General features: G+C 40.6%; 3 protein-coding genes across 5 annotated transcripts in view; 2 read left to right on the forward strand and 1 right to left on the reverse strand.

Annotated features, from left to right (window-relative positions):
* Nucleotides 1-28: 28 nt before the first annotated feature.
* ift20 (intraflagellar transport 20 homolog (Chlamydomonas)) lies at nucleotides 29-3,116 on the reverse strand. Of its 2 annotated transcripts, none has more exons than XM_062473346.1 (5): nucleotides 2,800-3,116; nucleotides 1,423-1,605; nucleotides 1,156-1,241; nucleotides 970-1,073; nucleotides 29-881 (listed from the first exon to the last, which is right to left on the reverse strand). In XM_062473346.1, the coding sequence occupies exons 2-5, from the start codon at nucleotides 1,547-1,549 to the stop codon at nucleotides 800-802; spliced, it is 399 nt and encodes a 132-aa protein (XP_062329330.1). In that variant the 5' UTR covers nucleotides 1,550-1,605; nucleotides 2,800-3,116; the 3' UTR covers nucleotides 29-799. The 2 variants fall into 2 exon arrangements, with proteins under 2 accessions (XP_062329330.1, XP_062329329.1); XM_062473345.1 differs by lacking the exon at nucleotides 2,800-3,116 and adding an exon at nucleotides 2,126-2,251 and having other exon boundaries at nucleotides 1,423-1,588.
* Nucleotides 2,417-6,545, forward strand: tnfaip1 (tumor necrosis factor, alpha-induced protein 1 (endothelial)). Its single transcript, XM_062473344.1, has 7 exons — nucleotides 2,417-2,825; nucleotides 3,129-3,487; nucleotides 3,791-3,960; nucleotides 4,864-4,947; nucleotides 5,088-5,140; nucleotides 5,337-5,532; nucleotides 6,028-6,545. The coding sequence occupies exons 2-7, from the start codon at nucleotides 3,241-3,243 to the stop codon at nucleotides 6,259-6,261; spliced, it is 984 nt and encodes a 327-aa protein (XP_062329328.1). The 5' UTR covers nucleotides 2,417-2,825; nucleotides 3,129-3,240; the 3' UTR covers nucleotides 6,262-6,545.
* Nucleotides 6,546-7,643: 1,098 nt separating this feature from the next.
* Nucleotides 7,644-13,021, forward strand: part of sgsm2 (small G protein signaling modulator 2) — a 42,392-nt gene continuing 37,014 nt past the window's right edge. For both annotated transcript variants that reach the window (XM_062473140.1, XM_062473141.1), the window contains exon 1: nucleotides 7,644-7,885. In XM_062473140.1, coding sequence (XP_062329124.1) covers nucleotides 7,826-7,885 — 60 coding nt within the window. In that variant the 5' untranslated portion in view covers nucleotides 7,644-7,825. The remainder of the gene's footprint in view (nucleotides 7,886-13,021) is intronic.

Below are 13,021 nucleotides of genomic sequence, written 5' to 3' on the forward strand. Positions count from 1 at the left end.
AAATTAAAATTACGTAAAAACAAAAGGATATGTGCTAATCCTTTTTATTCAAGTATACTTCATCTTTGACAAAGTTTGTCTTCTAACCTTGTTACCATCTATAACATGAGAACATTTTACATTATAATTAAAGCATTTGGTGGTATGATAGCTGAACAAATGTACTGTCAACAGAACAAAAGATGATCAATAAAAATACATGTTTATGGTTTGGTTAATTATTTACCTCCAAAACAATTAAGCCACTTGAAAAGGGATAGGTTTTGATGTGTTCCCACAGACATTTTACCAAAATGGAATGCAATATGAATCGAACACACATCTGCAAATGTAAAAGGACAAGCACGTAATGACAATATTTGACATTTAAAGTGATCTTGAAATTATTAACAGTATCATGCAAATACTGTACTTTTTCCATTGGTAGAAAAGTTAATAAAACTAGCTATACAGACTAATTATTCAGTATAAATAGTATAAATAAATTGCTTTGTATATAAATATTTTTCCCCATTTACTTGTCATCACCAAAATGAGGTGGTAGGTTGTCACTGTGTGCCTGTGTGAAATGGAATTAACTTGAGGATATCATTTATTATTATCTATGCTAATAAGTGTCTGGGTAAACTTTTGTGGTTTTAGTGGAGCCATTGTAATTGCTTTGAGGACAGATAAGTCATTATCTTCATTTGAGCCATTCCCCTTTAGCAGATTAAACTCAAAGAAAACATTGGACAGGCACTCTGGAAACACGGTCAGAAATGCAAACATACACAGATTCTAGGCCTTTCTTAAAGCGTCATTTCTGAAGAATAAACTGGTCGATGAACTCTGTCTGTTCCGCCTCAACTTTGGAAAGCGCTTCATACTCAATTCGGTACCTGAAATTACAAACATATCTAATCAGGTCTCTTGGATCTCAAAAATAAATGTAAATTGTCTCAATGTTTGAAGAGACCCCACTTGTACCTCTCAAGTTGCATCTTCTTCTCTGCTATCAGGGCCTGCAGTTGCTGTTGCTGGGCTTCCCTCTGCTTTGCCACTGATTTTAACAGGTTCCTTGCTCCAATAGCCTGTGTATGGACAAATTGTACAACATGTTCACTCCGATAAGGGCTCACTCAGCAGTTTAAAGGTCAACGTCTTAACACTTACTTTCATTTTTTCCGTTTCTGCCTCTTTTGCCAATTCATCTACCAGTTCAATAAGGCCTCCCACTATCTTCTGAAACTGGCCGATTTCTGAAAAGATTTACATGAATTTGTAGAACATAACAGGTGCGTTGAAACATTGATTCACACATTCTTTAATAAGCATGATGAGGCTAAGTTTTGTCTGCAATCCTATTTCCTAGAAACACACTAGACATCAATGAAAATATATGGTCCTTCAGAGTAAATAAGAGTAACTGATGGTTCATACTGTCGACAAACTCTTTGCACTCCTCCTTGAGCTCAGTGGTCTCTTGGGCCACCTCCGGCTCAAGGACCCTCAGCTTATTAAGTTCATCGAAATGAAGGCCAGCTTCTGCCAACGGATCTTTCGCCATGGCCACCAGGCCTATCCAGGGGGGTGGTTATGGATGCGGCTGAAGAAAGACAGAAGGTTGTATTTAAGAAAGCAATGAAAGGGATGCTATAGCAATCCTCTATAATGGTTTCTGGTCCTTCGTTTTCTGTCTTCTCTCACCTAATCTCCTGAGCCTTGATTAACAAATATAGCTTAGGGGCAAGGCCAATGGTACATTTATCAAATAAATGAGTCGCGAAAGAGGAGTGTTAAAAAGGCGCAGTCTAACACATACTTTTAAAAAGCCATTGGTGTATAGTACACACATTTAATTACCAGAATATCAGAAACTGACATTTATGTATTTAGACTATCTATATACAGGCATAGCTACGCTTGTTGGTCGCTATTAAAACGAGTACTAGTTTGCAAGTTTGCGTTTAGTTTCCGCTATTGAGTACCGTACAGTACAGTAGCTAACTAGCTACAGTCGAGATAAAATAGCCACGTCGTCAGACATACTCAATAATGCGCGACATGGCTTATACGTTATGAAGCGTGCACAGTGACAGGCACTAATTTCCAAAACACTTCACACATATTTTAATATACACACCTCTTTTACGTCAAATTGACAACAGGGTTGCGATTGTTTTGTGGCATAGCCAGTAAACTCTTGCACTATATCTGCTGCCAAGGAAACAGCTTTGTTCGTAGACACTTCCGGTAAATGTTTCGTTTACTTCCGGAAAATATATTTTGCAAAAACGAAATTACTTAAATTGACTAAAATTACTAAAATTGAATTCATTATGTGTGTGCCCCTTTTGCCAAATATCTTACATACAAAACAGTTGTTTTAGTTGACATGACATTAACTACAATCGTGTAGATTTGCAATGCTTTGTGGGACTTGTAGTAACGGGGCCCTCCTCCACTCTCTTTGACCTAGTAGCCAGCTAAGCTAGCAACTCTGTCCAAACTTTTTAGTTGCTAACTATCGACAGACGTGGAGTAATTATATTATAGCTAACAGGCTTATCTACTGTAATATTAGCTTACTTTTGTGTATGTCAACGGTTATGTGATGCAAGAACAGCTAGCAAATCATTAGTCTCACTATACTAGCGTTACTGTTTGTAAAGTTCTATTAGTAGACTAGTAGCACTAGTAGTGTAGCTAGCTCTAGTAGCTACAGTAGCACACTTGTACCTCATAAACGTTGGTAGCAATCTGCCATAACATCAACAAAGAAGAAGAAGAACCATACTTAAATTAAACGAGTAGAAGCAAAAGTTGATAAAAGGACATTGTTGGTAAGTAGTCGTAACGATTTAGCTACCAGGGTGTTGCAGAAAGCTAGCTGGTAGTGGCAAGCTCAGCTACCCACATTATCCCACATGATAGATCAATCGCTCGTAGAGCAGACTATCATGATATATGTTAGCATCGAGTGTTGGACTAATACTACGATGTGCCAGCTACCTAGTGTGAAATCCTTTTGAGTTAAGTACAGTAGATGGCTAGCTGGTCAGTATATGGCATTAATCTAGCTGGATAACGCGAGCTGTTTTTAAACTATTGATTGACTAGTGATTGTCGCATGGATGATTTGGCAGGTATGAGCTGGACGACCAGTAAGAGGTTGTGGCGGCATCCCCAGTAGCTGTCACCACGGCGGGGGACATCCGGCCCTCCGTCTGCAGGGTGGTCATTTACCTTCAGAGGGACATGTCTGGGGACAGCTGCCTTCAACAACTTCACACCAAGGCTGGCTCCCACCCACCACCCTCGCTTTTGGCATGTTCCAAGATCAAGGCTTTCAGTAATAGAGGTGCGGTGGGTCTGGGGAACAAGTATGTTCGGCTGAACGTGGGAGGGACCCTGTTTTACACCACACTGCAGGTGCTGACAAAGCAAGACTCTATGCTGAAGGCCATGTTCAGTGGCAAGAAAGAGGTGTTCACCGACAGGGAAGGTGAGAATGGTTAAAACGCATGGTCAATAGCAAACACATGCAGGATGCATATAAACATAAGTTTTTCTTCCCAAGTCTACAAGGGCAAAACCTTTGGAAAGAACCTTTGCCTTGGTTAAGTCTAGCTAATGATCATTATTAGAAATGTGTGTGACACACAAAGGCTCATTATGTTCGCCAAGATAGAATAATAATCATCCAAAGCATAGTAAATCATTCAATTGTGGTTTCTAATTGACTTTAATAGATGCCTCTAATGTTGTATGTTTTTTCTTTACATGCTTTCTATCTCTACCTGTACAGGCTGGATCCTGATAGACCGCTGTGGGAAACACTTTGGCACCATTCTCTCTTACTTACGAGAGGGCACGGTCACCTTGGTAAAGGGCAAGCAGGCGGTCTTGGAGCTACTGGCAGAGGCCAAGTATTACCTCATTCAGGGGCTGGTGGAGCTGTGCCAGAACAACTTGCAGGTCATTGTCTCAGAAACAACATTGCATGTGTGTGTGTGTGTGTATGTGCATGCATGTGTGTGTGTGGGCACTTGTGTGTGTTGTCCCCTAACCACAGTTACAAGGGCACCAGAGGTAATGCTTTGATGTCAGCAAGCTAACAGGAATACTAAGGGTTAAAATACAAAAGTTACTCTGGAAACGTAGGCTACAAGCTACTTTCACCCTACGATGACACAAAGAACTCTGTAGTGTTGCAAATACTTCTCATCCTATATTGGACATAATGCAACAATACATAATTGCTGTTTTTTGCTTTCATAAGGTATGTTTGTGTGATGTATGTGTCATTAGCTGTCCTCTCTAACTTCTTTGACCTGGTCAAGTTTCTTTGTCTTCAAAGTTGAGTTGAACATTACTCTTTGTAAAGCTCAAGGCTCCCCAGATGTCCAAACGTTATTTGCTTTGGACTGGTGTGTGCGTGCGTGTGTGTTTGTGGCTGATGGAAAACAATAGCTCTTATTTGCCATCTGTGGCAGTGGGCATGTGTCTAAGTGACAGATATTCCTGGGAATCCCCACTGGCACTCAATGTGAACTACCACTAACATTTTCTGTGAGGATATTTGTTGTTTCCATGGAGACTACCAATTATATGACTGGATTGTTAGCCACTGCTGTTTTGAAAATAATTTAAATGTATTTTCTCAATGTGTCATGAATCAGTTTTTTGAATAATATTTTGAGGCCAGTGGTTTCCCACCATTATATTTGACCAACTACGTTTAACCTGACCCCCACCATAGGTATCACATCACACTCAAGCCTCCAATATTTGTGTCTTCTTAGCTAATACCAGTAACTGTCAACTCTTCCGTTACTGATCTCTCTGTGATTAAACTCCAGCGTGCTCTTTGAATGACAGGACGATAAGGAGCAAGCGTTGTGTGTCATCCCTGTGGTCACCTCTGTCAAGGAGGAAGAAAGGCTCATTCAGGCTTGTGCAAAGGTGAGCGCTAGTAAACTTGGTATTTTCTCTGAAGCCATTGGTGTAATGGTGTATTGGGGAGGACTTCGCTAAGAACATTTCTTCATGTTGTTAAGTATTACAAATTGAAAATAATTCATTAAGAAACACTACTTTTCTAGCCTGTGGTGAAGCTTGTGTACAACAGAAGCAACAACAAGTATTCATACACCAGGTAAGCACGTATAAGTATTTCCTGCAGGCTCAAGGCTCCCATTTCGTGGACAGTGGCCTTTACTGACAGTTAGATCATTTTAATTCACAAGGACTAATTTAGTAAGTGACCAATATACGTCGTGATATCCGCAAGCTCTCAGTACACCCCCACTGAGTGATTCAAATTAAATGCTTGACTCACCTATTTCCTGCAGTAACTCAGATGATAACCTGCTTAAAAACATCGAGCTGTTCGACCGGCTGTCACTGAGCCACAATGGGCGCGTGCTCTTCATCAAAGATGTGATTGGTGACGAGATCTGCTGCTGGTCATTCTACGGACAGGGCCGCAAGCTGGCCGAAGTGTGCTGCACCTCCATCGTCTACGCCACGGAGAAGAAGCAGACCAAGGTGAGCTCAACACAACATTAAACAAACCAATCAGATTGTACAATGTTCCCATGTCCTCCAGGTATCACTTGCTACTGTCAGTGCTGGTTATAACATTTTGGTGCCCTTACAGAAAACGTTATCCAAAACACATGAACAAAACTAAACAAGCTTTTTAGCATGCAAGCTTTGAAGCTATGTAGGCCTACTTTAACTTTGACTTTACATTCACACACTGGCCTTTTTTACTTCACTTGTCTTAGGTTAGTATAGGTTTTTAAGGTTAGTATAGGTTATTATGTGTATTTAGAGGTTTAGCATACTGTATTGAATATTGTATATTAGGAGGTTTACTTTATTTTTGCTTATTATAAATGTAATTTATGTTCTGTGTACTTGTATGTTATGTTATGCCAGGTTGCTTTGCGTTGTCTTGTCCTAAGAATTTCAGTGCCCAGTGTTGTTCTGTGCATCTGACAATAAAAGACTTGAACTTGGCCACTTTGTCTGCATCAGGTAGAGTTCCCAGAGGCACGCGTCTACGAGGAGACCCTGAACGCTCTGCTGTACGAGACACTCCCTGTTCCAGACAACACACTTCTGGAGGCCACCCGTCGCCACCACGCCCACTGTGGTTCGCACAGTGAGGAGGATGAAGGGCCAGGGCCCGGGGCGGAGGTTAGAGAGCGGGTACGGCGCATTCATGTCAAGAGGCACAGCACCTACGACGACAGGCCGCTGGGACACTAAAACCTCATCAACATGGGGGGACAACTTCAACATTCTCTCGTCACTGCACCTACCAAAGCACTAGTGATCTCTGGCACAAAATGGTGGCTCTCTTGCATTTGCCTGGTGTGTGACTTGACTATCAAATTGAATCCTTTCCACATTCAGTCTTTTTTTCTGTATTTATCTACAATAATATTTGAACCATTCTTAGGAAATGATGAGTTACTTTTACCACATCTGTGTTTTTCTTTCTTATTGTCTTAACACATTTAATTAAAATGAACCTTACATATTATTCTGTACTGGGTAAATTGTGACGCTGTCAACATGAGCTACATTGTATTCTATTTATATGGACAACAGCAACCAATTATAAGAAACCGACCTCAAATGCAGTTAGTGAAAACTTACTGTATGACTGCAGGCAGCAATACCCACTGAAAAGGATATACACATTTATCATAAAATAAACTGTTTCTTGTGCTGAAATAGTTCGTGAAAATCCTCAAAAGAAAGCATAATCAAATAACTACCGCCACAACCCTAACTCAGCCGATGCACAAACAAGGTGACGTAGACCTACAGTGCTTTAACAGGTGCAATAGCTATGTACTGGAATAAAGCTTTTTTGTGCTTGCTATTTTGTTCAGGAAGAAACATTAAATATATTAACATACTATCGTAAATAGATACTTTCCGGAAGAACAACATGCAATTTTCGAACACACGGGGGCACAAGCGAGAAGCCTCGAATATGTTCCAAATGTTGCAGGTTATTCGGTATATTATGATGGTGTGACGACACAGACTTATTTTTACTGCATCCAAACATTACATCATTTCTATATCTGGGAACAGTGTAATTAGTTATCCTGTAGAAAATAAACATCCGACTGTTTGGTCGTCATTATTATTTGGGGAAAGATGAAAATGTTTGTACAGTCAGTAAAATAACAAAATAATGTTTAGATATCGAATAAGTAATATTGCACAATAGGCTAAGTGATGCAAGTGTGTGTTGTAAAAACCCAGTTGCAGTTGTATGAGTAGGGGCAAATATTTTGTCTGTGTACATCTATCCATAACAGGCGAGGTGTAGGGTGTGATAGTGTCCATGTGTAAGATATTGTGTATGGTTGTGAGCAGAGCCATAGAGTAGACACATCTCTTTACACCTGGTTGTGAGTAGGACTGTCTAGTACAAATACATCGAGTCTACCTAAATGCTCAGAACACCTCAATAACTCGAGCCTCACACAGAGGGAGGATTGCTATAAATAACTCCCTGTCAATGGTGCCGGGAGCTGCCTTCTGAGCGTGAGGTGCGTGAAGTGATTTACCCCATTGATCAACAATGGGAAAGAGGCGGGTCCTACCCCGCTGGCGTCATTCGAAGGGAACTGAAGATGGCTCCCAATGCACCGCGAAGGCACACAGATGCGTCAACGTCCAGCTGTCAGGGAGCACATTTCTGTGAGAAGAAAGAAGGGAGGTAAAAGTAAATAGAAGATTTAAAGGGCGGAAAGCACTAATACGTTATCGCGGACAGTCACTTTAACTCTGTCAAACTAAACGGGGAGCCATGGGTTCGACCACAGATGAAGAATTTAAAGAGAAATTATTATGGAATGTGAAACGAGAGGTGAGTGTGCTTCATATCCCTGTTAAACAGTCTATTATAAGCTCTGAATACAGGGATTTCAATGAAAGGTGTAAGTCACCTTTTTTCTTGACTGCATTTCCTTGTTAAATGCTAAATTGATTTAATTGCCTGTACGCTTGCACGCAGAACCACAGGTATCCGATGCACAATGTCGTTGCACATATGGTTTGCTATTCTAAGATCATGCTCTGATGGCTAAATGATATTTGCATACGTTATAGGCTAGTTACTTGCTATCAACTGTTTTTCTAGTTTTAACGTTTTTGCTCAAGTGTATTGAGATTCTATTTTAATGTATGTTTTTATTTACTATTACAATAGATTCATCCATGTTTGTTCCTTGAGTTACTCCAGATATATAGTAAACAACACATAGCCACACAAAATGCATATTTGGAGTGCAGCCTATCCATTTGATTATTACAGGTGCATTTGTTAAGAATACAGGAAAAGACAACCAGGTGTTGCCTACACTGTAGGCCTTCTAAAACCTCATCTTTGTAGACCATTGATGGGTGAGGCTATTGTCATTTAGCCTTTACTTCATCATGTCTAACTTTTCTAATAACTTCACCAATTTCAGCGTAATTCTTAACCACAGGTGATAAAACATCGACAACTTGTCATAGTATACATTGTCAACATCGTCCCATTCTCACTGTCTTATTTATACCCTCGGTGAATGGATCATATTGCAGAAACATCTTTAAGCTCAATTGTGTATAGGCTTTGGGGAGAACAAGATTAAATCCAAACCCTATCTGTCCAGAAATGTTCGGCATGTCTTTATATTAGTATGAAGCTTATTGTAGGGATACAGGTATTTAAATAGACATGAAGGGTGACTTTACAATGTATTTTAAATGGTAATTATCATTATTGATTGTATACATTGGCAAGTCTAAACCAGTTGAAATCATTTCAAATTGGCATTTGAAATGACATCTTTAGAGCTTTAATTGTTTCAGAAGTTGCTGTTGACAAAAAGGCAAATAAACCCAATAAATTGTCTTGTGTTGTAGCCTAAAGTTAAACAATGATCTAATTTGTCGTATCTATATACTACTTTACAATAGTTTTTACTATGTAGGTGGATTACTGAATGTAATCACCTATTGTCAGACAGGTATAAGAGCTGAATTGAACAGTCCCTTTTTTAATCTTCCCCGATACCTTAACATTGGAGCTCATCAACACCAGTTCAATACCTTTAGACCCAATGTGAATCCCTGTGTGTTTCCTATACTTTACTGTTTCTCCGCCCTCCCTTCCAAAATATCTCCCATCTTTGAATCTATAAATAATTGAAAAATTACGTCTGCTGAGCTCAAAATAGAGCCACGGGATGTCTGCAGCCGATATCTGTGTCATCACCACTTCCGAACACAGACGTTGGGGAGAGGAGGAGAAGGCGGAGGGGAAGTTATGCTTGTAAGGTACTGGGCCGTTGAAGCAGGATTGGTTGCTCAGTCATCTTTGAATATCCCTCCTAATTTTGTTTTTGTCCAAACAGATGATTTATTCATGTTTCCTCTCAGTAAAGATTGTATTAAAAGAACTGTTTTAATATCGTATAATATAATAATCAGTGACCAATAATATGCATGTAGGCCTATTGTAAGCGTGACACATCAAAGATTCCGTAGTTAAATTTCTTACACCCAGACAACCTTCTAGATATCTGTTTCTGTATAGTCTTGGTCTGGCCAGACAGGTTAAGATCTATTGGCCAATTTGGGAGACACTTAAATGTCACAGTGTACTGCTCCAGTCTGGCAAGATCAGAAGCTTAGATTTTGGCAATGTGTCTGACTGACCTACTGTACTTACTACACCTAGATTACACCCAAAAACAATTAGTCTCTCTTACAACTGAGTAGCAAATGTGTTGCATTTATTTTGGATACTTTTTGGTACTAAATAGTTCAGGCAGGGTCCAGAAATGTTAGAATTGGTGTGAATTCCATTCTAGCATGACCTATATTTCCCATTTGCTATATCCATAGCACATTGTAAAACAATGCAGCCAAGCAATGTGTCATTAGGATTTACTTGAAACACATCAGAAGCTGAGATGAATGAGGTTGACATTTAAGCACAAAGAGCAAATCTGAGTGTAAGACTTAGTTAGAAAGGTATGTTCACCGGTTCTGGTTTGAAAGATTCCTGTCTCTTTAAGCTGCAGTCAGCCACCTTGGGGTTGCCTGGCAACTGAAAGCATCAGCGGCTGCCTAAGAAGTTAAATTGCATCAATTGAACATTAATACTACTGCAGCTAGCCAGTGTTGTCAGAGCTAGCTTGTCAGGAGTGGTCTATCACGACAACAGAGAAGGACTGTTCTGTTTTCAAACTACCATTTTCCAACAATTTGAAAAATCCAATATATTTCCTTTTCTGGACATGAGATCTGTAAATCATACCTTTCCTTTTCTCCACAGACACTGGTCCATTTTACTGTCGTGTATTTGAGTCAGTTATTCCAATCCTCCCATTCCCATTGCTCTTCTCTAAGAGGAGGCACTTACCTGAAAAAATGCCAGTTTGCTTTTGTGTGCTGTATTAAATTGGGCACGACCAAGGCAGTCCCCACAGATGCCATAATGAAGGATGATTCAGCGGTCGTGGTGACCACACGGTCTTCCACAGTCATAGCGCCACGGCTCATGTGAAGTGCCTGACCTGAGGTGTTGGCATCCACCACTTTCCAGGGGAGTTGAAGTAGTAAATGGAGACGTCAGGTTTCATGTACCCCATTGTGGGTGCATTTGCTCACAGTGGTTGAGGGGAGTCAAGAGAGTAGAGTTGGGTTGAGGTGGTTCCCCTTATTTTGAAGCCAGACAAGATGGTGTTAAATGGATTGGAGAAATCTCTTGATTCAGATTCTGGGTGAAGACAGCTCCAATGTTTGGTCAGCTCAGCCATAGGAGCTCAATAAGTACTGTGTATTAAACTATGTTCACTCAATGTAAGACATTGAGTTCTCTGTTCACAGTATTACAGTGTTAGTGTTGAGCCTTAGACAGTTTGGTTTCCCTGTATTTTTCCACCCCAGTTTGACCTCTCTTTTTATCAGACAGTACCACTGAGATAAAGAGTCCTTGGGATTCTTTGCCAAGATAACGAAAGATGCTTTGATATTGTATGAAGGAATGAGATTAGATTGCATATCTTACGTCTCACTCAGTTAATCATATGTCCTTGCATCAGCATCACGAGCTTCGCCCAATCCCTGCAGTCTTCCTGTGACATTTGCTTTGTGTATGACCGCATGAGCTGCCTTCATTGCCATATCGAACAGAGGTGCTAAACCACATTAGCCGGCTGCTTCCCAAAAGAAATATTCTGTGACTATCTGATTATCCTGCAATATTGGCTACGTTTAGTCTGCCTGGCTCTGACTACTTTCGAAACAGAATCTATTTCCCATCAGCATGGCTCATCTTATGATTGCTTTGTGAGTCTGAAAGACCCCTGCTCTCTCTTAAAGAGTATATGATAGGTAGCAAGCCACCTAACCTTATGAAATTGGTTGGAATGCCAGTTTGTTCCATTTCTCATATGGAGCTTTAGTCTTAGTAATAAATCCATTCATTTGAAGTTGGTCGAAAAGCTTTTTGCCAAACTGTCTCTAACACTCTCTGTTCTAGGCAAAAGTTAACTTGCCATGTGCGTGCATGCTGCTGGTAGGCAAACAGAGGTGCAGATTGATTTCACCGATCCGTCACAGTCCCCCACTACCTATACTGTCACAGAAAGACCGCAGACAACCCCTCCAGTCCTTATCTTCCTGCCTTAATAAGGCATGAATAATCACCTCATTAATGCCTTGGTCCCCTCGCTGTAGTCTGACGATGGGCAGAATGGGTTGTAACCCTATTATGTACAGCTAAACTCCCCAGCCCTGGGCCTGAATAGATGGATGGGTGGTTGACAGAGACAGGGAAACTCGGAGAGGCAGTGTGACTCTGGAGACACTACAGAGAAGCCTCACGACAAATGGAAGGGGAAAGATTTAAAGCGTAATATGTAATCTGTCTGTACCAGCAAATGAATGTGGGAACTAGGTCTGCAGGGTTTGCTTAGCTCATGTCTGTTTTGTTGAGGGCGTCATCAATGGCATTTGTTTGGGGTTATACCAATTAAAACAATCAGCAGCACCGATATTCACAGGTCACTGATCCTCACAAACACACCTGGGACTTAACACCTTGTCACTGTACGCTACAGAGGGATGCAGACTGTTGAAAGCATTGCGAACATCAAACATGGCGAAGCCTAAGATATTGACAGTCAGTGTCATCCTATGCTACTATGCCTGTGTCACTTGTGATATGTTACACCAGTGTTTAAGACATTAGTAGGCATAGGCATTAGGAAGTCATTAGGACCATTAAAGACATTGACAGGGTAAGATATACTGCCCATGGGCGGAGCGGGGGGAGGGGGCATCTGGGGGCATCCGAATGTTTTCTCAAAAGCCCCAAATCTTTTAGGTTAAAATTTGGGTTGTAATTTTCGGCAAATATAACGTAATCTTTATATTACATAAAGCTCCAAAAACTAGTTTGCACTCAAATTAATACTACGCGCGCTCGCATAAACTGTGAATGTTCCGATTTAAGCTCACGAGTCAAACCTTGACTCGGTCGTAGGTTGGGGCTAAGCCCCGAATGTTAACGTCTGGCTCTGCCTCTGATACTGGCCTTTTCGAACACAAACTGAATTTGATTATTACTTATCAAACACAAATAGGATTTCTAAACCAATAAAAAGAAAAGCATACAGACATCATTAAACAAACTGTAACAGGGTCAATATACCCAGACAGCATCAATCCAATCTTGTGTTCATATGATGACCATATGAATGATTCACAGATTAGACTGTAGCCCTTTTGGCTGGTCTCTCCTTGTATGAGGTATGTGTGCGTATTAGATTAGGGGATATTGTTGAACCACAGGTTCTAGATTTAGATTTGAGATGTGACTGTCGTCTGTAAGGAACTTTTGGAAAAGTTTGTCGACATTGAATCCTCAACAAAGTAAGAAGACTTTGCATTCTGCCTCCTGAGCTCCAATCCACAGTGGAAGACACTATCTGCATTGCTTTGGTCA

This window comes from Osmerus eperlanus, chromosome 11 (assembly GCF_963692335.1).
Source record: "Osmerus eperlanus chromosome 11, fOsmEpe2.1, whole genome shotgun sequence".
NCBI classification, from domain to species: Eukaryota; Metazoa; Chordata; class Actinopteri; order Osmeriformes; family Osmeridae; genus Osmerus; species Osmerus eperlanus.